At 37.2% G+C, this 26,720-nt stretch overlaps 1 protein-coding gene across 1 annotated transcript in view; it reads right to left on the reverse strand.

Annotated features, from left to right (window-relative positions):
• Positions 1 to 26,720, reverse strand: part of LOC126823322 (peripheral-type benzodiazepine receptor-associated protein 1) — a 220,852-nt gene that overhangs the window by 14,364 nt on the left and 179,768 nt on the right. The window contains exons 9-13 of the mRNA XM_050552083.2: positions 11,143 to 11,265; positions 9,259 to 9,363; positions 7,655 to 7,705; positions 5,576 to 5,819; positions 4,695 to 4,784 (exon numbers count right to left, since the gene is read on the reverse strand). Of these exons, the coding sequence (XP_050408040.2) occupies positions 4,695 to 4,784; positions 5,576 to 5,819; positions 7,655 to 7,705; positions 9,259 to 9,363; positions 11,143 to 11,265 (613 nt within the window). The remainder of the gene's footprint in view (positions 1 to 4,694; positions 4,785 to 5,575; positions 5,820 to 7,654; positions 7,706 to 9,258; positions 9,364 to 11,142; positions 11,266 to 26,720) is intronic.

A 26,720-nucleotide genomic window follows, 5' to 3' on the forward strand; every position in this document is an offset into this window, starting at 1 on the left:
CCCCCCCCCCCCCAAAAAAAAAAGAATTTCAAGAGCAAAACCATTTTGCTAAAATTATATCAAGAACTATTGATTTTCATGAATGATTTACTTTAGTCAAAGTAAAACTTTTTTTTTTTCAAAACCATGTCAATGACTTCATTGAATTTCATGAATGATTTATGCCTCATAGCATACTGTATGGCATAAGCTCTTCATTAGCCCAGTTCGGAGCAGTACAGTATGACATTGCTAAACCCCATTTCATTTCATTTGCATTGACCTGAATGAAATGAAATGGGGTTTAACGTCCTACTGTTCTGCTCCTATACTGGGCTAATGAAAACGGGCATACGCCATACAGTGTGCTATGAGGGAAATTTTGCCTGGGCAGCGGCACTATCGCCTACTCTTATATCGAATTCCAACTGCCAAGGGATCTTTTACGTGCATTCCAATGTATACACGGGACCTTGGTTTTTTGTATCATCCGAAGGACTAGACAGCTGTCCTTGTCAGGCCCTCCGTTCTGCACCACTGACAAGGGGGAAACCACGTCGGAAAATCCAGATGAACTTTCTCGGCCAATGCAGGGATCGAACACCTGACCTCATGGCTAGCGAGGCAGCGTCATAACCACCTAGCCACTGTGGCTCCCTGCATTGACCTAAACGAACGTAGTATCTTAAAACATACTACTAACACAGTTTTCAACAGCAATTTTATTGTCTTATTATTATTCTACTTCATTGACTTGAAATCAAAATGGATTATTGATTTTGATAGAGAGAGAGAGAGAAATGGGGTTTAAAGTCCACTTGACACAAACTAGGTCATATGGTTCAATTTTATTTCAATAATTCGCTTGCGCGTAGGGGTTTTTAGCAGTGGGAGGACCCGGAGAAAACCCACAAAGTTGGACAGGCGACCCGACCCTACTCCTTGTCACGTACAACCAGGGATTCGAAACCACGCCAGTCGACTCAATAACAGACTTTATGATACAGCGCGCACGTGCTAACCATTCGACCATCCAATCCCCCTATTGAATTTGATACATGATTTTACTTAAATAACAGTTCTTTTTTTTAAATTTTATTTCTATTTTATACAAACCAAAAAAAGAATTCAATGCATCTACTTTCAGTTTCCTCATTTTAAACTGTCCTAATATCAAAAAGCATGACAATAATTTCAGTTTTTTATCTAGAATAGAAATGACAGGAAATGGCGCTAATCAAAGGTACCGTATCCATAGCAACATTATTCAATTTTTATGATACTATTCTAGATATTAGCACCTCTAACGTTCAACTGCATCAACATAATGGTCGCTCTTAATATAATTGGAGGCCTAAAAATAATTTTGGTCTTTTTCTCACTTTGGTCTAGAAATGAAGGCAAACTCAAAGGAAATTGGACTATTACATCAGCTCAAATCAATTTTAAAATACAAAAACTTGACCAACTTCTCTTAAGAGCTGTAAATTCCATTTATTAATGACTTTGGCCATTAAAATTTGATTCATTCTAACCAAGTTTTTTTCTTTTTAAATTGATTAAAAATGGGATTTATAGTTAGTATGTAATTTTTATATAAAAATTTCTCAACACTTATTAACCCATTAAGTACGTAGGTCATTATATAACGTCCTGGACAACTGCCACTCACTGTGTGACAACTGCCACTCACTGTGTGTTAGGGCGTAATATAGCGCCTTGTAGGTTTTTTCCCCAACCTATTCTTAGAACATAGTGCGTCACTTGGGGGAATCCCTTGGGAATTCACGATCGCAGCATGTGTAGGACATTATATTATGTCCTGGACAACTGCCACTCACTGTGTGTAGGGCGTAATATAACGCCTTAGAGGTATTTTCCCCAACCTATTCTTAGAACATGGTACATAGTTCTTCATCACTTCATCAAATTAATTACACAATAGGGGATAGTTAACGTTTTAAAAACGTCACGCTTAACAGGTTAAAGATATCTGAAAGAAAGTGGTCTGTTCCAACAACAAAATAGAGAGAGAGAGAGAGGAGAGAGAAAGAGAGAAGGGGTTTAACTCGACACAAACTACATCATTTCGGGACTAACATATGATTCAATAGCAGTGGGAGGAAACCGGAGAACCCAGAGAAAACCCACAAAGTTGAACAGGCGACCCTACTCTTTATCACATACAACCAGGGAATCAAAACCACACCAGTTGACTCAATGACAGACCTCATGATACAAGGCACACGTGTTAACCATTTGGCCAACCAACCACCACAAATTAAGCAAAGAAAATACATGGGCAAAAAACCCTGTTAGGTGGTTTTTCGCAAAGACTAGTTGGAGCAGAACAGTAACATGTTAAACCCCATTTCATTTCATTTTCGCAAAGACAGTCTTCACTGCATCTGTAATCACAGAAAACACATGAACTTGCTAAGTAACATTTTTCGTAAAGACAATCACCTTCTGTTTTCTGTCGATAATATTACCAGAGTTGATGAACGACGTTTTATAGGTCTAAATTATCCTAGTTTAAGTATTCACTTCAACCTAAATCTGTCCAATCGCTCTTTTGCGACTGAAGACGGGTAAAAATGGTGTCAGATTCGATCGTTTGGTTCTAATCTTCTCGATAAAGTATATATACATCACTTTAAACAGATTAGTTACTAATGCTCACGTCCTTCAAACTAGTCAATTTCGTCTTGTTTAAGAGGAGAAACAGCCAAGGGAGACCATTCAACTAATACAAAGTAATCCTACACGTTGTCAGATATCAAAGTCAATTCCCATTAGGGAACACAACTGGCCATAGATGTCTGTCAATGTTTAACACCCATTAATACAAATCACTGGAATTTTAGTCTGAGAACTGTCCATAGATACCAACTAGAAGTGTTTTCACGATTTATCACTTTTTTTCTGTCACGGATATTGAGAAAAATTTGTTTCAGTTATTTTCTCCTCAATCAAAAATTTAATTCAATTTGTGAAGCAAAACAAAAGCGTTTAATATTTTTAAGTGACAGCATTCATCACAGAGTGAAAAATTGCTTTTGAATTTCAGAAATACGGCTCAGTAAAAATAATGTATTTGATAATAAGAATAAAAATAAACATTAAATTTCAAATAAATGAGATGAAAGGGGGTTTAATGTCCTCCTTTTCTGTAAATAAAATGAAATGGGGTTTAATGTCCTACTGGGCTAATGAAGACAGGCATACACTGTGAGAACATTTTGCCTGAACAGCAGTGCTATGGCCTACTCAAATTCCAACTGCCAAGGGATCTTTTATGTGCATGCCAATGTGTACACAAGACCTCATGTTTTTTGTACCATCAAAATGACTAGACAGCTGTCCTTGTCATGCCCTCCGTCCTGCACCACTGACAAGGGGGAAACCCTGCCGGAAAATGACAATGAACCATCCTGTACCAGAAAGAAGGGTGGACCACACTAAAAAATCCTGAGAAAATGTCTCAGCCATCACTGGGGTTGAACCTTGGACTTCCTGATAAATGAATCAGTGCATAAGTACTCACTGAACCATTATTGATCACTCAAACGTCAAATAAACCTTTTTTTGGATGTAATTTAAAATAATGTTGGTGAACAGAAAATATGTTTGTCTCTACTGTACAATAATACAAATGTTATGAAAAAAATAAAAATAACGTTTTCACATAAACTTAACACTAATTTCGTAATGTTTACTAAAATAAAGTGCCTAGCTTTGAAAAACAACTTGAACTGTTTCGAGGGAGGTCTAATACAATAGGCCTATACTCTGCACAAGGCTCAAACATTCCAAGGCTAGCACGGAGACAGCACTGTTTGTTATATATGGCGAGAAAGAGAGAAATGGGGTTTAACGTCCACTCGACACAAACTAGGTCATTTCAGGACTAACACATGGTTTAATTTTATTTCAATAATTCGCTTGCGCGTAGGGGTTCTTTAGCAGTGGGAGGAAACCGGAGGACCCGGACAAAACCCACAAGGTTGGACAGGCGACACTACTCCTTCCCACGTACCACTGGCGATTCGAAACCACGTCAGTTGACTCAATGACAGACTTTATGGTACAGCGCGCACGTGCTAACCATTCAGCCACCCAACCCCCCATTATATATGGCAGTGTCTCTTTAAACTATTTGATACATGGATGTAAAAGCATGGCTAGACTATACCTGACAAATGACATGGATGTAAATAACATTTGTATCAAATAATTACTAAACAGAACATGTTTTGACTTTCCAAGGCGAGACTGTTCCATTAAGCAAAATCTCGGTATCCTAAAAACACAATTCATTATGTTCCAATCACTGATTTTGAGAATGTTTTTTTCCTTATCAAACAAACCCGCATATTTTTTTTTATCAAGCTTTGGAGAATAATGAAATGTTTTTTTCCTTATCAAACAAACCAGCAAATATGTATATTTTTATCGAGCTTTTTAAATAGATGTCCCAATACCATTAGGAATCTATAATGCACCTTGCCCTTTTTAAAGAACTGTGACAATTTTGGTCAAGCTATAAATTTAATAAATGCCTTGCTCGAATATGAAGTTGTACACCATTAGGAATCTATAATGCACCATGCCGTTTTTAAAGAACTGTGACAATTTTGGTCAAGCTATAAATGTACATTTAATAAAGTGCCTTGCTTGAATAGGAAGCCGTATATATTAATGTATATATTAACCTGTATCTAAAGATTTACTGGACTCTGTTGGTGCTGCTGTGTTGGAAAGATTGGCCTCTGTAAGATTTGATTGAGCTGGTAAAATATCCACTAGAAAGAAGAATTAAAAAAGTGCAGAGGATGAAAAACCCTATCCAAATTGAAAAACAAGCAGAAACCTCATCTAATAAAATGAAAACCCCATCCAAAACTAACAAAAAACTTCAGCCAAAAAAATCCAAATTTTAAAGCCCCAAAAAATAACCCATCCAAATTTAAAAAAACAAATGAAAATACATTAAACATACGGTTCAGCCATATTTTGATTTGATTTAAAAATGGAGGAGCGAGACTTAGCTTCGAACAACCAGTATAGAGTAATTTGATTGAAATTGTCAAATTATTCATTTTACATTATCTTTTTTCGAACTATTATAGCAAGAATGACTAGCTCTTTATCTAAATTTTAGATAATGTATCTTTAATTTAAGAAAAAAACAAATTTCAAAGTACCTAGTACAGGTTTTAGAGAACTTCTATTAATGTTTTGATGGTGGATCTATGAGTATGGCACAGGCTAACCAACCAGATTTGATCCTGGTGTTTACCGAAGAATTAGAGTTCCTCAGGATATCCCCTAGTTTAGTTTCCGATTGACAGTTTTGCCACAAGATGGTCCAGCTAGGAAATAAGTGTCTAGTTGTTCTGATGGGACGAAAAACCAGAGTAACTTTATCGAACAACATCAGGATTGAAAATATTCCCCCACTGGTTAGTGAGCCTGCACCCTACTCACTGAGCCACAATGACCCACCAATAACAAACCACCACCAAAAAAGCTCAAAGGTTATGCATAACAATAAAGCCCCAGAAAGAAAGATCATTTTAATATTAATTGTTACCTTGGTGATTAGAATATCTGTATTCGTTATCAAATAAACTTGATGGATCACTATTAATAAATCCACTAGACTTTCCGGGATATGTTTCCGAACGTTTCAATATATCCTGAGAGTTTGTGTCCGTTTGAATGTCACTATTTGAGGTAGGTGGATAATCCGAACGTAAGTTATTTAATTCAAAGTTTAAGTCTTTATTTCGGTTTTCGTGAAATTTACACTGATTCTCCAATTCTTGAATCTTCACCTGTTGATAGAAAAATTACACAATATTACTGGAATGAATGAAATGGAGAGAGAGAGAGAGCAATGGGGTTTAACGTCCACTCGACACAACTAGGTCATTTCGGGACTAACATATGGTTTAATTTTATTTCAATAATTCGCTTGCGCATAGGGGTCTTTAGCAGTGGGAGGAAACCGGAGGACCCGGAGAAAACCCACGAGGTTGGACAGGCGACCCTACTCCTTGTCACGTACAACCGGGGATTCGAAACCACGCCAGTCGACTCAATGACAGGCTTTATGATACAGCGCGCGCACGCTAACCATTCAGCTATCCAACCCCCCTGAATGAAATGGGGTTTAATGTCTTACTGTACTGCTCCGACTGGTCTAATGAGGGAAATTTTGCCTGGACAGTGGTGCTATGAGGGAAATTTTGCCTGGACAGTGGGCTATGGCCTACTCTTATATCAAATTTCATCTGCCTGGGGTTCTTTTACGTGCACACCAATATGTACACAGGACCTCAGTCTTTCATCACATCCGAATGACTATTCATTGTCCCTTGCCAGGCCTCTATCCAAGTTAGGAAGCCAACATCTTACTCACTGAGCCACTGTGGCGCCACCAAAAAAATAGTTTAAAAGTTCTCCCAAAAGACAAGCTCCTGAAACCCCATTTTGACTTGCTATGCTGACAGCCAGCCCCTACCCCCTTATGAATTTCTGTAAATAATTTATAATTTGGTCTAATTACTTTTATTATTTGGGGAGATGAAATATGTTTTTATTACTTGAGGAATCGACAGACAAAAAATTAAGCTGGGGTTTATTAAGATCTTCGTCAAGAAACAAAGTTGAACCTACATTAATTATTGAAACACAACAAAGTGTCATTAGTATCAGATATTGATGCAATCGAAATGACCTTTAGAACCGAGTTTTCCCCCTCAGAATATCATAGTTTTAAGGAGCTAAGTCGCATATAGTAATGTAATATGAATGTATATAAACTGATTTACTTTCAATCGTTTCCATCTTTACTCTAATTTCAAACCAGCTATGTTTGGCGAAATATGCAAGAAGTCTCAATCGATAGTCTACACCGATAGTATTTATTGCGCGTGCTTTCCCAGACAAGTTTATGGCGTCACCATTTGACATGAATTCTTGCGGAATATGTCTAATCTCATTCTTCGAGTCTTGTTACAAATGGCACTGAAACGCATTATGGTACAATTTCCCGGTAAGATCACAACATAAATGTTGATTTAAATTAATAAATAATTTGTGTTTTCAATGTCCAAGACTTTGGATGATAATGAGTTAAGAGACTTAGCTACTTTAAGGTTAAGTTCATTGAAATTCTAAATATAACTGTATTTATTCCAGTTTGATGGCATATACATTATTCAATCAAGATACAGTCTTGCTTCTAAGAACATGGTGGGAAAATCTTCCACAAGATGGAAATTTAGTTATATTGTACAATATGATTAAAATACAGATCTATATTTCGTTTCATTTTTTTAAACTTTCGATGGCCTACACTACACGAAGATCTGACTGGTTGTAGCGATAGGTTGCGTCAGAGGTCATACGAGCGACTTTTGACCTATGACGTCAGACATGTTACTAGTGGATTAACCACATTTCCGTGCAAAACACGCCTAAAGCTTGCCGTAACACACTGTTTCATTAGCTAATGCTCACATCATTCAGAACACGTCAATGATAACAACTCTTCCAGATCCTAGTGTAGTGAAGACAGGTAAAACGAAATTTTGAACTATAAAAACGAAGCGAAATAGAATCTATGTTTTAATCAGATTGGTAAATGTATGGATATTATACCAACCTTTAAACTTGTTAAAGCCTTGTCATGGTGTACTCGACTTTCTTCCTGGACCTATACACAAATCATAAAAATTACATTAACCAGGAAAATTATTGTTGCTGAAACCTATACACAAATTATAAAAATTACAGTAACCAGGAAATTTATTGTTGCTGGACCTATACACAAATTATAACAAGACAACAGTGAGGCTGATGTCCCCCGCCAAAATCCCAAAATAAATAGATGACACATATTAATTATCGCACATTTATTGAACAAAAATCTACCCTGCACCAGATGGTGGTTCAAATTTATAAAATAGGGTTTAACTTCCATTCGAAATAAACTGTCATTTTGAGACTAACATGGTCCACTATAATTTCAGTAATTTGCTAGCGCGTAGGGGGTCTTTGACAGTGGGAGGAAACGAGAGGACCTGAAGAAAACCCACGAAGTTAGTGTCCATTTGACACAAATTAGGTCATTTCGGGAGTAACATATGGTTCAATTTTATTTCAAAAATTTTCTTGCACGTAGGGGTCTTTAGTAGTGGCAGGAAACCAGAGGATCCGGATAAAACCCACGAGGTTGGGCAGATGACCCTACAACCGGGGAATCGAAACCATGACAGTTGACTCAATGACAGACCTTATGATCCAACGCGCATGCGCTAACCATTTGGCCATCCAACCCCCCTTCCTTATAGAAACCACGTCACTTGATTCAATGACAATGATCTAAAGCACACTTGTTGGAACACTCGTCCACCCAACCCCTCTGATTACAATAGTACAATAGAAATAAAAGTGATTGTTTGGAGAGAGAGAGGGAGAGAGAAATGGGGTTTAATTTCCACTTGACGCAAACTAGGTCATTTCGGGACTAACACATGCTTCAATTCTATTTCAATAATTCAGTTGCGCGTAGGGGTCTTTAGCAGAGGGAGGAAATCGTAGGACCCAGAGAAAACCCACGAGGTTGGACAGGCAATCCTGCTCCTTATCACGTACAACCAGGGAATCGAAACCCCGCCAGTTGACTTAATGACAGGTGATTGTTTGGACTTGTATTTCAGAAGCAAAACTAGGGTGATTGTTTGGACTTGGATTTCAGAAGCCGTAAACTAGAGCAATCATTTGAACTTGGATTTCAGAAGCCGTAAACTAGAGCGATCATTTGAACTTGAATTTCAGAAGCCATAAACCAGAGTGATTATTTGAACTTGGATTTTATAATCCACAGAGGTATCCTATGCATGCATTAGTTGGACAAAAGGTTTTCTCTACTGGAGAATTACACTTTTGCTGTTATCACAATTAGTACTCTCTATAATAATTGGTATAGCCCCGACTATTATCACAATTAGTAATCCCTATAAAAATTGGTATAGCCCCGACTATTATCACAATTAGTTATCCCTATAATAATTGGTATAGCCCCGACTGTTACCACAATAAGTAATCCCTTTAATTGGAATTGCCCCTATTCGTATCTCAATTAGTACTTCCTATTATAATTGGAATTGCCCCAAAAGCTATACAAAAAGTACACCCTATAATAATTGAATTGCCCCAAAAGCTGTACCAAAAAGTACTCCTTATAATAATTGGAACTGCTCCTACCTGCTGGAGATGTTTGATTTGTTCCTGTTTTTCATCGACGGTTTGAATAGCTTGTTGGTAGTCATTCTCTAACTGATGAAGTTGCTCCGCCGAATCATGTAGCTCCTGTAATTAGACATCAATCATCACTGTACTAAACTCACAGAAGGCAAACTTAATGTTCATCATGTCAGTGGTGTAGCTAGCACAGAGGGCCTGACAAGGGACAACGTAGAGTCGTTCGAATCGTACGAAGAACCAACTTTCCATGTAAATATTGGGTGGGTAAGGACCTAAAAGAACTCTTGGCAGGTGGAATTCAATATAAGACAAAATTTCACCTGTGACACACTGTATGACGTATACCTGTCTGCATTACCCAAGTCGGAGCAGAACAGTAGGATGTTAAACCCCATTTCATTTCATTTCATTTTTCATCGTACCTAACTCACAGAAGAAAAACACACTGTCCATCTTGCATGTAAAATAGCTCGAAAAATGATCACTGTTGATGAAATGAAATGGAGTTTAACGTCTTACTGTTCTGCTCCGAACTGGGCTAATGAAGACGGGCATACGCCATACAGTGTGCTATGAAGGAAATTTTGCCTGGACAGCGGCACTACTACAGCCTACTCTTATATCGAATTCCAACTGTCAAGGGATCTTTTACGTGCACGCCAATGTGTACACGGGACCTCGGTTTTTCATCCCATCCGAACGACTAGACAGCTGTCCTTGTCAGGCCCTCCATCCTGTATCACTAACATGGGGGAACCACTCCGGAAAATCTGGATGAACTTTCTCGGCCAGCATCTTACCCACTTAGCCACTGTTGATAACTGAATGTATCTTCTGTTCTGTTCAACCGAATATATATATATATATATACTGTTATACTACGTCAATGCAAATATGGCAGACAAAAAGAAGTCAAACCGTTGCAATTATTGTGCAACATCAGATTTTTCCATAAATAGCCCTCCACCCCCATCCCCGAGACATTTTGAAATTAAGAATACACCTCCTCATAGATTATCTTGCAAATTTCATGTGGAGATCAACAAAATTCAGTTTTACCTTTTTTTCCAAATCCCAATTAGATATCCTACATGAAATATCATATATATCAGAAACTAAAAAAACCCATTCACCAAGTGAACGATCTGTTATATGAGCTATTTTGGGTTACACCTAAAAAGTAAATGAATCGATCTAACTCTATGAATAGGGGTCAGAGTTCAAGGTTCAAGTACAAATGTGACAACTTGTTGTATACTGGGTTTAATTAGTTTTAATCAATTTAACTGTTCACTGTTATTGACAAACGGCTTTCTTCACGATGTGTCAAAATGTAAAGAATGTGGTTAAAGATGCCTTCCCGCGTACAAACTGTGTGGTTAAAGATGCCATCCCACATACAAACTGTGTGATTAAAGATGCCATCCCACATACAAACTGTGTGATTTGAATATATATTTGAATTCAAACTAATTTATGTATCAAGAGTTATCTTTCAAATCGCTATCGAACATTTTAATCGAATGAAAACTACCCCAAGCTGTAAAATATTATTTCACCTAGCCATGTTTGTCATGTGACTTGATTCATTTTATTTCAATGACTCGGTTTTGTGTAGGGTTCTTTAGCAATGGGAGGGAACCAGAGGATGCGGAGAAAACCCACAAGGTTGGTCAGACGGTCCTACTCCTTGTCATGTACAAGCTGGAAATCAAAACCACGCCACTTGACTCAATGACAGACCTTACGATCTAAACCACATGTGTTGAACCATTGGGCCACCCAACCCCCTGCTTAAAATTGGATGGAAAATATCTTAGGAAACCAATTTTCAAGGTGACACTTGTCTTCCAACAAAGCAATTTAGCATGGGACAGGACTTACCCGAACTAAATTTTCCAAACTATCAACACGGTTTTGTAAAACGGCAACTTCCTCTTTGGCTGCCTCTCGTTCGGTCTGCGCTTCTGCTAAATGAACCCGCAAGTTATTACATTCTTCGCTCACCTGGAAAATAAAAAAATAAAATTGAAATGAAATGGGATTTAAACATCCTACTGTTCTGTTCCGACTGGGCTAATGAAATTCCAACTGCCACGGTATTTTTCATGTGCACGACAATGTATACACAGGTCCTCGGTTTTCGTCTCAAACCACCTTTGAAATAATAATTTATGTTATCAAGGCAGACATTTTCTGGTCTTCTTATTGACAAGACGAAACCCACGAGATTTGGCCCCGAATTCGCAAAGCATTCTCAGACTTAGAGTTAAGAATTTACTCAACTTTCAATCACTGTTTATGAGAAATATCTTTGATCCAGAAACACAAAACTTTGAACATAGTTTCTTATTGATGTATTTGATACATTAAAACAACAAAAGTTTTATAAAGGGCTATATTTAATTTAAAACCAGGCGAAAAATTTTGAGTAAATTCTTGACTTAAGTCTGAGAATGCTTTGTCAACTCGAGTCTGAGATATTCTCTCTGAAATAAATATCGATCAAAGTGAAAATATAACAACGTTAATAATCATTTCAGAGATTAATGTTTACATCAAGTAAAATAAACACAAGCCAGAATTAAAGTTGTTGAAGATTCTACGCATTTTAACATTCAAGCCTAAACGTCAAAGAGATCAATTGTATCTTAAAGATCCACTATGCAAGAGTTAAATCTGCCTATTGCAGGTCTTTCTTTATGGCCGCAAATGTTATATAAAACTATTAATATGTCCATAATCAACTCTCTTGGCCATCAGATGGCACTGATTTTATTGATTCCTTGCTAGTGAGGCTCTATGAAGGTAGATTGATCCCTTGCTAGTGAGGATCTATGAAGGTAGAATAATCAATTGCTGGTGAGAATCTATGATGGTAGATTGATCCCTTGCTATTATGGCTCAAAGAAAGTAGTGAGGCTCTATAAAGGTAGATTGATCCCTTGCCGGTGAGAATCTATGAAGGTAGATTGATCCCTTGCTAGTGAGGCTCTATGAAGGTAGATTGATCCCTTACTAGTGAGGCTCTATGAAGGTAGATTGATCCCTTGCTAGTGAGGATCTATGAAGGTAGATTGATCTATTGGTGGTGAGGATCTATGAAGGTAGATTGATCAATTGCTGGTGAGGATCTATGAAGGTAGATTGATCAATTGCTGGTGAGGATCTATGAAGGTGGATTAATCAATTACTGGTGAGGATCTATGAAGGTAGATTGATCCCTTGCTGTTGAGGATCTATGAAGGTAGATTGATCCCTTGCTGGTGAGGATCTATGAAGGTAGACTGATTCCTTGCTACTGGGGCTCAAAGAAAGCAGTGAGGCTATATGAAGGTAGATCAATTCCTGTAATGCAGGGTCTCCCACTGGGTATAAGACATGGTGTGTCAATATTTCATTTCGTTAGAGATATAATTTAATTAGACAAAATGATGAGACATTGATCAGCTTACAGTACATAAAGATGGACAATGACCGCCTGTTGAGATGCTTGACTTGTTTATTGACTGAAGGGACATCTAATACTATAATAGAACTATTTTCCACTTCTTTGACATTCAGGATGAAATGGCTTCATTTCATATTGGTTGCCGACATGCTCAAGGCTGTAATCACTTTGCGATTCTATGTCAAGAATTATCAGGAAAAGCATCCTGCGTCCAGCACCACAGTGTAAACCACACCAGAAAATCCTGAGTAACTTTCTGAGAGAGAGAGAGAGAGAGAGAGAGAAATGGGGTTTAACGGACTAACATATGATACAATTTTATTTCCATAATTCGCTTGCACGTAGGGGTCTCTAGAAGTGGGATGAAACCGTAGGGCCCAGAGAAAACCCATGAGGACTGACAGGCGACCCTTCTCCTTGTCACATCCAACCGGGGAATCGAAACCACGCCAGTTGACTCAATGACAGACCTTATGCTAACCATTCGGCCATCCAACCCCGTAACTTTCAGTCAAATTACTTAACTCAATATATACCTTTTTCATGATCTATTTTTAAACTATTATGGCTAGAACTGTCAGCTCTTTATCTCATCTTGAATAATACTGCTTAATTATTTACCTAATATTGAAGTAATAAAGTGATTCATACGACTTTATATTCCACATTATATTCGACACGTTCAGCGATAATGAAAACATAAAATATTTAAGAACAAATATGATTCAACATGACAGAATAGGATAAACGATCAGGTGAACAAAAGAGTAATCAATTATTTTATCTACGTAATTATCACAATAGACTTGTGATGTTCAAATCAAATGAAATGTGGTTTTAACGTCCTACTTTGCTGCACTGCCTGGGGTAATGAAGAAGGGCCTACACCATGCAGTGTGCTATGAGGGTAATTTTGCCGGGACAGCCGCTCTAATAATAATAATAAATTGTCTTATATAGCGCTAAATTATGTCTGTTGGTCATTTCTAAGAACTTCACAGTGAGGTCAACTATTTGTTCTTGCACAGATATTTGGTAAACAGATGTGTCTTTAGTGTTGTCTTAAAACTTAAAAATAGAATTGGCGTGTGCATCTGTTGAGGAAACTCATTCCATAAATATGCACCATGAACTGGTAAAGAGCATTTTCCATACAATTTATTATATCTGGGAACCGAAATCAATGTTTTATCTGCAGAAGCCACCTTAAAATACGGAAAACAGCAAAATTGACAATTTGAACTCCTTTTTAAACACTAGCTTTATACCTATTTTTTTTCAAAATATTTTTCAAGAACTTTGTTTTAGTTATTACTTTCTTTTACAATTTTAAATAATTTGAAAGATCAGTTCAAAAATCTATTTTTGAACTATTATAGCAAGAACGGCCAGCTCTTTATATAAATCTTACATAATGCATCAATCTGATTAAAACACAGATCCTATTTCGTTTCGTTTTTTATAGTTCAAAATTTTGTTTTACTTGTCTTTACTACTCTAGGATCTGAAAGAGTTTATCATGACGTGTTCTGGGTGGTGATAGGGATTAGCCAATGAAAAGGTCTGTTACAGCAAGCTTTAGACATGTTTTGCACGGAACTGTGGGTAATTTATTAGAATGCTGATTGGTTAATCAAATGTCTGACGTCATAGGGTCAAAAGCCGCTCATATGACCTCTGACGCGACCGATCGCTACAACTTGTCAGATCTTCATGTAGTGTAAGCCATTGAAGGTATAAAAAAAAACGAAATATAGATCTGTGTTTTAATAAGATTAATAATACATCAGAAATACATTTCCTGTTTTCAGTAATCAGTTGTTTTTTTCACATTTAGAGAAATTTGTGTGTACAGCCGGTTTAATTATTACTTTCTTTTACAATCTCCAACCTCGTGGGTTTTCTCCGGGTCCTCCGGTTTCCCCCCCACTGCTAAAGACCCCTACGCGCAAGCGAACTATTGAAATAAAATTGACCCATATGAGTTGATTTAACCCTCTCTCTCTCTCTCTCTCTCTCTCTCTCTTTTACAATCTTTAATAATTCTAAAGGTAAAATTCTTAAAGCTTAAAAGTTAATTTTTTTTAATGTGAAGTGCTTTTTCAAATACAAATTATTATTATTTATACAGTTTGAGAACACCTTCCAAAAACACCACAATTATAAAACAATTTCAAAAATATTATCCAAATAAAAAGCAAAGTCAAAGGCAACTTACAACCATTGATAGTAAACTCTCAGAGTTATTGGTAAATTCCGAAAGATCCACTCTTTCTGTAGAACAGCCTACTCCCATGATTACAGTTTGAGAACACCTTGCGCTTCAAACACCACCATAAATACAAATATCATAAAACAGTTCCAAAAATATAACTGAGAACGGCTTGCATTTCGGACACCACCAATACAAATATCATAAAACAGTTTCAAAAATTAACTGTTAGGTCATTGAGAACAGCTTGCATTTCGTACAACACCAACACAAATATCATAAAAGAGTTTCAAAAATATAACTGATAGGTCAAACAGTTTGAGAATATCTTGCGGGTCCAACAACACCAATACAAATATCATAAAACAGTTGCATTTGAAACAACACCAATATCACAATTATGTAACAATAACTGATAGGTCAGACCACTTGTTATATTGTGAAAAACGTCCATTAATTAAGAGTAACCAATGTCTAATTTAAAATATATCCAGCTCCACGAGACAATAGATTCTAGTGATCTATCATAATACATTAATAGAAATCTGTATTTTGGATTTGTGAATGATGAGCGAATAGAGGTGTGATAGACAATCACGTCACTAGCTGCTCAATTACCGCCTTTTTTGTTTTTAATTATCATTTTCTCTTATCAATAGAAGTATACACCACACATTATTATAGTATACAGTATAATAAGAACGTTATAGAGGTAGGTTAAAGATGCATCATGTAAGATTTAGATAAAGAACTGACCATTCTTGCTATAATAGCTCAAAAATATATAATGTAAAATGAAAATATTGAAAATTTCATTCAAATTACTTCATTCTTAGCCAAGTTATCATTGTTTGTAGTTTTGACAAGATATGTGCATTGTGGTAACCAGGGCACTGGTATATTCAAGACTTAGCCTCGCTTTCCCATGAAGGGATTCAAATTTCTTATATTATCTTGTCTAGCATACTACAATATTGACAAAGTATATCATGAGCCATATTGTTTTGACTCGTTGAAGACATTTTTCCTCGATTATCCTACAATGCTCACTACATTAAAGGTGTATAAGAATTAAATAAAGTGTAGTCTACAACCGAGAGAGAGAGAAAGAGAGAGAGAGATGGGGCTTAACCCCTACTTGACACAAACCAGGTCATTTTGGGACTAACTTATGGTTCCATTTTATTTCAAAAATTTGCTTGCACGTAGGGGTCTTTAGCAGTAGGGGGGGGGGGGGCCAGAGAAAACCCACGAGGTTGGACAGGTGACCCTACTCCCTTTCACGTACAACCGGGTAATCGAAACTGCGTCAGTTTACTCAATGACAGGCCTTATGATACAACACGCTTGAGCGACCCAATCCCCGCAATAAAATGGAAAATGGGTGTTACATGTAGTGACAATGATTGAAGACATTTCTTCAACGAGTCAAAACAATATGGCGTGTGATAGTCCTTGTTAATATTGTAGTATGCTAGACAAAGTTCATCAGGATTTTCCGGCATGGTTATCCCCTTTGTCAGTGATGCTGGACCGAGAATCTGGCAAGGGACAATGCATAGGCGTTCGGATGGGACAAAAAACCAAGGTCCCGTGTATACATTGCCGTGCTCATAAAAGATATCTTGAAAGTAAAATAGGATTTAATGGATAATTTACACAACAGGTAGGACACTAACACATCTGGTACTTAGAATAAGGCTATTTTTTATTTTCTGGAGCTGTCAAGCCAGCAAGAGTGTTATTGTCCCTCTGGAATATATATCAACAAGAATAGTATCCAATTGGTTTGGCTTAAGTCATAAAAAGCTTTAATTAGCAAATACAATTTTCAATCACTAGTTTTGTAATCAGTTATGGCAGGAATTGTCAATTTGGTTTTAAGCCAGCGTCACTTTAAATGCAATAATGTGAAAAGTCCAATAGATATAAAAGAATAACGATATTAATAATTAAGGTGGTAATAAGTGAAGAACCCACAAGCGACCATATACCATTATGTGTTAATCTAATCTCTTGTTTATCACTTTGACATTTATTATACTCTATTTTCGCTTCAATTCAACGATGTAACAGTGCTAATTACATGATATATATTATCATCGAACCACTGGTGAACTTGAATAAAACAAAAAACAACCTATTGTGCCAGTCTAAATCAAGGACAGAAAGTGAACAAAGGGCTTCTATCATTTATAACATGAATCAATATCCATATATACAAGGCACCATGAAATGAAGTGAAATGATATATCGTTTAACGTCCTACTGTTCTCCTCCGAACTGGGCTAATGATGAGAATTTTGCCCGGACAGCGGCACTACAGCCTACTCTTATATCAAATTCCAACTGTGAAGGGATCTTTTACATGCACACCAATGTGTAGCCTACATGGGACCTCAGTTTTTTATCCCATCCGAATGACTAGACAGCTGTCCTTGTAAGGTCCCCTAAGCAAATTATTGAAATAAAATTTAACCATGTGGTAGTCTCGAAATGACCTAGTTTGTGTCGAGTGGCCATAAACCCCATTTTTCTCTCCCTCTCTCCCTCCTGTTGTCTTCTCAGATGATGTAGAGGTCAAAAATACCTCTGGACCGAACATGGTTCCGGTTGTATATATAATGTGACCGGGATCGTTCAAACTCGAATAACTCACAATATGAGCTTGTGGAACTAGGACGCACTGGTACGATCTGGGCAATTTACGACTAATAAATTAAGTTAATGACTTTGTTCAAACTTGAAAAGCGTAATAAAACATGCCATAAACTATTTCTGCTCTATACAAAATGAGACATTATTAGTAACCATAGCGATGATTAATAATCTGTTAATATGCGTAAGAAACGCTTCAGGAATTCAAGGTACATCGAAAATAACATCCCACGCTTTGGGTAGCTGCTTCTTAATTTTCCTCCCTCCGCTACAAAAGGACAAGCAATAAAGATTTACCACGAGAGATAGTCTTGAATGACTAGGACTTTTTTACTCTCGTCAAGTGGTTGTTCACCTCCACTCGATCTGCCTGCGACAACAACGGATCACCGCCAATCAGACCTAACAAAGAATAAATCCACAAACAAACAATCGTGCCAACAATACATGAATAGCCAGAAGAACTTGTTGACCATTTAAGATGCCATCACCTCACAGAAAATTAAGTCTAATAAATAAAAATGGCAGACGGCCTCGACAGCAAAAATCTGCCATATTAGCACAGATTTGCGTTAAAGGGCATCCAATTGAAGCGTAATGACAAACTAATAACAGACGAGGATGAAGAAAAGACAACTTATTGTATATCTAATCTTATCAGGAAATGAATGCTCTCTTTTCCATCTGACATATCTGTCTAGGGTGTCAACGAAAAGATTGCAAACACAAATTAGTTGGACGATAACCAACAAAAAAAAAATGGCAGCCGTCACCAGACAATCATTGTTGGAAATGGATGTATGATGGGAATCAGATTGAAGGATTATTTTAATTTCTGTGGTTTTAAAGATGGGTTCCCGCGTACAAACTGGGTGATTTAATGGCATATATGGACTAAAAACATATTCTAATTAATTTGTCATAATTTTGCTTCAAATCCTTCTCAAACATTGTAATTGCGAGGGAATGTCCTGCTATAAAACTTTGATCAAACCAGGTCACGTTTACGTCATGTGACTTACCTCTCTTGGAAGTCAGAGGAGAATTCATTACATACATAAGACGATGTTGTCTTTAATCGCTTACTATTTATTACAAATATCGAATCCTAATTAAATTCTCGGATTATCCACTACCCGCGTCTTTTTCCATCATTTTTATCTCAGAAACTGTTGTATGTCTAACTCTTCATAAAGTTTATCAACTTGTACATCAATTGCTCAATGTTCGCGTGTGACCTTTGACATCACGCGTGCAGAAATTCCTAATCGTCGGGCTGTTGATTAGGGGAACCCTTACATTTTTGTCCTGTATACGCTTCATGAGTGTTTTTCGGGGAATCCAGTAATTTTCTAGTAAGATTGGATATCTCTACTTTCCATATATACCAAAATGACCATACTTTTATTGGAAATAACCACCCGATAAATACTTTTCTGGGAACCCATCTTTAAATACTTGATGTATTTCAGACTTCATGATCCATCATTCCCGCATAGAGAGAGAGAGAGAGAGAGAGATAGAGAGAGAGAGAGAGAGAGAGAGAAATGGGGTTTAACGTCCACTCGACACAAACTAGGTCATTTCAGGACTAACATGGTTTTAATTTTATTTCAATAATTCGCTTGCGCATAGGGGTCTTTAGCAGTGGGAGGAAACCGGAGGACCCGGAGAAAACCCACGAGGTTGGACAGGCGAAGAGAGAGAGAGATGGGGCTTAATCCCTACTTGCATAAACAGTCAGGATGAGAGAGAGAGAGAGAGAGAGAGAAATGGGGTTTAAGTCCACTCGACACAAACTAGGTCATTTTGGGACCAACACCTAACACATGGTTCAATTTTTAATTTCAATAATTTGCTAGCGCGTAGGGATCTTTAGCAGTGGGTGGAAACCGGAGAACCCAGAGAAAACCTACGAGTTTGGACAGCAGTCAGGATATTTCACGGTTGAGTTATGCGTATGCGCAATAATTCTATTGTCTATATATACCCGGTAACGGGATCATTTTTGTAACCAGTTGATAAAGGGCGAACGCCCGAAACGCGTCCTGGATAAATTCTTTTTATATCCACACAGTCTTGTCAAGTTTGTTACCGGGGATTTTTCTACTATGATTTATTATTATCTTTAGTGTAATATGAAATGAAATGGGGTTTAACGTCCTACTGTTCTGCTCCAAACTGGGCTAATGAAGACGGGCATATGCCATACAGTGTGCTATGATGGAAATTTTGCCCGGACAGCGGCACTTTGGCCTACTCTTATATCGAATTCCAACTGTCAAGGGATCTTTTACGTGCATGCCAATGTATACACAGCCCCCTATTTTTCATCCCATCTGAACCGCTAGAAAGCTGTCCTTGTTCTGCACCACTGACAAGGGGAAACCACGTTAGAAAATCCTGATAAACTTTCTCGGCGTATGCCGTCTTCATTAGCCCAGTTCGGAGCAGAACAGAAGGACGTTAAACAGTATTTCACCTCACATCATTTGTGGTTGAGAAACCACTGCTGAAGTAAGTTTGATTTTCATTAAAGCTCATTAAAGGGACAATAACACTCTTGCTGGCTTGAAAGCTCCAGAAAATAAATAATATCCCTATCTAAGTACTAGATGTTTAAGTGTCCTACCTGTTGTGTAAATTATCCATTACATCCTATTTTACTTGTCCAGAGGGTTCGAAAATATTTTTAAATCAAAGTTTCATTTGAAAAGGTTTACGTTAGACGTTTCGAACCATTATGTTGAATTTTTCAAAATTTTTAAATAAGGTGTGTTAAGATGAAATTTGTATCATCAATTAATTGAAATAGTCTAAAATAGTACAATTTGTTGACCAGAATAAAGATTGGGACATATTATTCAGTTACAACAAGAGTGGTATTAAGCCTTTAAGATCTATGGGGTACCTCGCTACTTGATCGTTACAAATCAAACGACAACAATAATGATTTTACCATTTAAATTTTGCCGTCTGCTTATTGCAACAAGCTACAAAAATATATCAAATAATCTTGTACTTTAATCAAAGTTACAAAAACTTCAGAACTTTCACATTTGCCATTTAAATTAAAAAATCTTCAAAGACCAGTCTCATCTTTTATTTAAATTAATGGACAAAGCAAGCATAATTTTTGTTCTGAACTCCAATATAACTTTAGTCCATGCTTTATTCATCTCTTAAATCAAACGTTATCAACTGGCACACGAAAGACAACCTTCCGTAAGATGAATCAAAGACAAATTTCACTGCCTCGGAGGTAACTAACAAAAAGTCTGAAAGATAATAAACGGGAAAAAAAAATAAATGGGAGTAGTGATGAGTAAGCAGATGACATTTAAAGAAGGGATTAATTAGACACGCACAATAAGCAGAAGTGGGAGTAGTTACCCCCCTTGTAGCTATATTTCTAAAAGTAATTCCGTGAAATGATTCAATCTTTGCTCACTCTAGGTGTTTCAATGCTGTCACAATAGAAATTAATACAGGAAATTTGCCTGAAGATTGTGAAATACATAGCATGTCATTTGTTCAAATATAGAAAAAAAAGGAGCAGAAGTCATCTGAACTGAAACGCAAAAAGTTCGAGTTCGCACATAATGAGAAAGAGAGAAATGGGGTTTAACGTCCACTTGACACAAACTAGGTCATTTCCGGACTAACATATGGTTTAATTTTATTTCAATAATTCGCTTGTGCGTAGGGGTCTTTAACAGAGGGAGGAAACCGGAGGACCCAGAGAAAACCTTTTGGAATTGAAACCACACCACCAGTTGATTCAATTACAGACCTTATGATACAACTATGTAGTTTTGGGACTAACATATGGTGGAATCATATTTCAATAATTCGCTTGCACGTAGGGGTCTTGAGTAATGGAAGGAAACCTGAGGACCCCGAGAAAACCAACAAGATTTAGCTCTTACATAATGCATCTTTAAAGTGGGTGAGACGCTGGCTCGCTAGCCTGGAAGTCACGTGTTTGATCCCTGCTGAGAAAGTACATCAGGATTTTCCGATGTGGTTTCCTCTTGACAGTGGAGTACATGCAGGATGGAAGGCCTGACACGGACAGCTGTCTAGTCATTCGGATGGTATATAAAACCAAGGTCCTGTGTATACATTGGCATGCACATAAAAGATCCCTTGGTAGTTGTAATTCGATATAAGAGTAAGCCATAGTGCTGCTGCCTGGGCAAAATTTCTCTCATAGCACACTGTATGGCATATACCCGTCTTCATTAGGCCAGTCGGAGCAGAACAGTAGGACGTTAAACCCCATTTCATTTCTTTAACATTGGAAGGAAAGCAGGCAACCCTACTCCTTGTCATGACAACCTTGTATCTTCAAATCTTAACAGCTTGATCTATGAATAGATTAAAATTACCACATTTAATGATACGGCATACGAACGATTCAATCTTAATAACCCAAGGGATTTATCAGAAATAGTTAGTTGCCATACTGTGTGAAACCATTATTTGACAGTTAGAGATGATGTTGCATGTACTCTATTGACAATCTAAATTATGTTACGTCAGAATTTGTGTTTAAATTGTTCATTTCTACTTAAAGTGAGCAAATAATGAGAAGCTAGGATCAGGTTGGTGACAGGTACATATTCTCGTGAGTCACAAAAACAATGAAATTGACTGATTGGGACTGGCTTCGATGGTCGTAATTTAACACCTCTTTCGCAATCATCGTTTTCTGTAGATATAATAATTTGAGCAATCAATTGCACTTTAAAATAAGGGGTCAAACTTAAACATTTTAAGAGAGAGAGATGGTGTTTAAAATCCACTCCACACAAACTATTCTGCTAAATCAGTGGTTCTCAACCTTTTTTTGCCAATGGCACACCTTGAAACACATGAAAAAATAGCGGCATACCTGGCTAAATATATATGAAAAATATTTGAAATAAAAACATGGAAAGTCAGACAACATACATCCCATACATCCGTAGAAAGAGACTAGTCATAGACACATAGAATGACTCAAAATAAATAAAGAAAAACACAGCTATGAACTTATAAGTAGACACCAATGAATACTCAATTGGGATCATGTGGTTTTTCACATTTTCTTAGTGTGCCGTTCAAAATTCTGCGGCACACTTAGGAAGATCTCACAGCACACTGGTTGAGAATCACTGCACTAAATCAATTTCTAGTGATATTTTGGAAAAAATACAGAAATTACATATATATATATACGCTCTTCCTTTTATGTTTGCAGATAATGATTATGATTGATCTCATGTTTGAAGACAATGATTATAGACAATGTTTGCTCTTATGTTTGTAGACGTAATGATTGTGGACGATGATTATAGACAATGATAGACAATGAATATGATTGATCTTATGTTCGAAGATGTAATGATTGTGAACAATTATTATAGATAATGATTATAGACAATGATCATAGATAATGATTATTGACAATTATTATAGACAATGATTATGATTGATCTTATGTTTGTAGATGTAATGATTGTGGACGATGATTTTAGATAATGATTATGATTGATCTTTTGTTTGAAGACATAATGATGATTGTTAACTCCTAAAGAAAAATAAACTTTTCTTAAAGAAACATTCCAAGATATCTGGCAAGAGCTAACCGGTAATATAATAATAATAATAATAATGTATATTTGTAAAGCGCCAATCCATCCACAAATGCATGCTCTAGGCGCGTACTATGTACTCTATGGTCACTATTTACACACAAATCCTGATCCACTCCAACTAAAACGCAGTGGTAAATAGATGAGTTTTTAATTTTGTTTTAAAAGATTCAAGTGATGGAGCTGTTTTAAGATGATGGGGTAAGGAATTCCACAAAAAGGGTGCACTGTACTGGAATGTTCTAGAACTGAAATATACAGATCTACCCGGTAATATAATACAGATCCATATGGTAATATACAGATCTCTATTAGTAAGAGCTCAGTATGAAAAATAACATTTATATTTAACTTGATCCTGTTTCAGACATAGATTTAATGTCCATAGAGAGTCAGCCTTTATTTAAAAAAATTCATATCAGATAATTACGAAACAGATCAATGTATGCTTAAGTCTTTCACCTTGAAGGAAAAATTGTAAACAGACGGTTAAAAAGACAGTTGTGATCAATGAAAAATGAAATGAAATGAAATGGGGTTTAACATCCTACTGTTCTGCTCCTATGCTGGGCTAATGAAGACAGGCATACGCCATACAGTGTGCTATGAGGGAAATTTTGCCCGGGCAGCGGCACTATAGCCCACTCTTACATCGAATTCCAACTGCCAAGGGATCTTTTACGTGCATTCCAATGTATACACAGGACCTCGGTTTTCTTCTCATCCGAAGGACTAGACAGCTGTCCTTGTCAGGCCCCCCGTCCTGCATCACTGACAAGGGGGAACCACGCCGGAAAATCTGGATGAACTTTCTCGGCCAATGCAGGGATCGAACACCCGACCTCCAGGCTAGCGAGCCAGTGTCTTACCCACTTAGCCACGTGATCCCCTGTGATAAATGAAAAAGAACATGAGAGGAAATTTTTAAAAAATATATCTTAAACAAAGTGACTGATCAGTATGTTTGTACTTACTTTGTAAAACATATTAATATTAAAGGGAGAGGGAGAGAAATGGGGTTTAAGTCCACTCAACAAAAACTAGGTCATTTCGGGACTAACACATGAATCAATTTTATTTCAATAATTCGCTTGATGACTCGATACTGTTTTTATCGATGGACATAAAAGTTTGGGAGCTGCAGTGGTCGAGTGAGTAAGATGTTAGATCGCAAACCTGGATGTCCCGTGTTTGATCTTGGTGAGAAAAGGTCAGAGATTTTCTGACATGGTTTCCCTTTTCAGTGGTGCAGGATGGAGGGCCTGACAAGGGACAACTTATAGTCGTTCTGTTGGTCCTGTGTACACATTAGCATGCACATAAAAAAAAAAACAGTGACAGTTGGAATTCGCAAAAAAGGAGTAGGCCTTAAAATTGCCGCTGCCTGGGCAAAACTTCCCTCATAAAACACTGCACACTGTATGTCCGTCTTCATTAGCCCAGTTGGTACAGAAAAGTAGGACCTTACACCCCATTTCATTTCATGTTTCACATTCTTAAAAGTGCCACTGCCTGGGCAAAATTTCCCTCATAAAACACTGCACACTGTATGCCCGTCTTCATTATCCCAGTTGGTACACAAAAGTAGGACCTTAAACCCCATTTCATTTCATGTTTCACATTGTGATCCGAAAGAGGGAGTTTATCCAATAAAATCCAAAATAATCAAAATTGTAAGGAATTCCTAAAAAAACATAAAATAAAAATAAAGAAAGTCTTAAAAAGTAAAATTAATAAGACAAGGATATTACAGAGTTATCTCACCTTGATGCGGAATTCACGGAATTGACACCAGACTACGTTAATGATTTTGAGCACTTCCACTTGTAAATGCAGTACAAAAAGATGTCGACCCACATCCATGTGTGGTATTAGGGTAATACTACCATACGAGCTCATTTAGTTACACTCAACAGCTCGCGTAATCAAGTCTCCATTGAGAGAGAAAACGCCACATTAACGAACTCTATGCTAACTTCAGCACACACACACACACCTCCTGCCACCTGCAAATGGCTAATCCACTGCCATTAACGGCACATCACATCCCCTTCACAAATAACTTTCTACTCCACAAATTTGCTTTGAAAAATGTCAGGAAATGTTTGGTGACAATGTCTGAATTACACCTACATAATGATAACTTTGAAATTAATTCTAAAGCTATTTTCCATGCTACTGTCGCCACATTATTCATCAATTTGCAGGAACTTTCTTCCGCCAAGAATTCCCTGATTCCACACACATTGCATTAACAAATCCGTTTTCTTTTCTTTCCGTTTTCTACAGCACTCACCATGTCAAAAGTTGAGATTTAAAATAATTTCACCATTCGTGTAATTATCAGCAAGCTACATTAAGGTTAAAGATCTTTCCCCATCAGCAATTACAGATCAACATGTAGAGTTATAAACCAAAAACAAAAACAAAACGCAAAAAAAAAAAAAAAAAAATCAAGGACGATATTTATAGATATCTTGATATTTTCATGGCTTGATTAATCACAGTAGCATGATAAGTTTGGTCTTCGCAAACACTCTTGAAAAAATACAGAAAATTCATTTTGCTGCAAAATTGCAAGCAACCTTTCAAAAGACAAGGTGAAATTTTACAAAAACTTGCATGGTAATTCATATCGCTGATGATCATCATGTAGTCTTAAATTATCGTTCATCATGTAGAAAATGAAATGAAATGAAATGGAGTTTAATGTCCTACAGTTCTGCACCGACTGGGCTAATAAAGTATGTCATACACTATAATGTGCGCTATGATATAAATTTTGCTGAAGCAGCGGCACTACAGTCTACCCTTATTTTGAATTCCAACTGTCAAGGCTTCTTTCATGTGCATGCCAATGTGTACACAGGACCTTGTTCTTTTTTGTCCCATCCGAATGACTATACATAGTCCCTTGCCAGGGGGGATCACATGGCTAATTGGGTAAGACGCTGGCCTGCTGGCAGTTGGAATTCGATATAAGAGTAGGCCGTAGAGCCGCTGCCCGGCCAAAATTTCCCTCATAGCACACTGTATGGCGTATGCCCATCTTCATTAGCCCAGGTTAGGAGCAGAACAGTAGGACGTTCAACCCCATTTCATTTCATTTCCCTTGCCAGACTCTCAGTCCTACACCACTGACACACACCGCTCTAGAAAATCCTGATGAACTTTCTCGGCCAACACCAGGATCAAGGACGCGACCTCCAGGTTAGCGAGCCAACGTCTTACTCACGGAGCCACCACGGCTTCCAATTTTTCATAATACTGATGTATCTTTTTCATGTCATCAGTGGATTAACTTAATTCACAGATGATTGAAATCTGGGAAAAAGTCCCCAACTTATGATACAGCGCGTCTGTGCTAACCATTCGGCCATCCAAACCCCCCCCCCCCACGTCTGACAGTTCTCCCTATTATAGTTAAAAAATGGATAACGTAAAGAGAATATGTTGAACTGAGATATTAGCAATTGAAGTTTAGGCCTAACCTCGATCATCA

The sequence above is a fragment of the Patella vulgata genome, chromosome 6 (assembly GCF_932274485.2).
Source record: "Patella vulgata chromosome 6, xgPatVulg1.2, whole genome shotgun sequence".
In the NCBI taxonomy this organism is placed as follows: Eukaryota; Metazoa; Mollusca; class Gastropoda; family Patellidae; genus Patella; species Patella vulgata.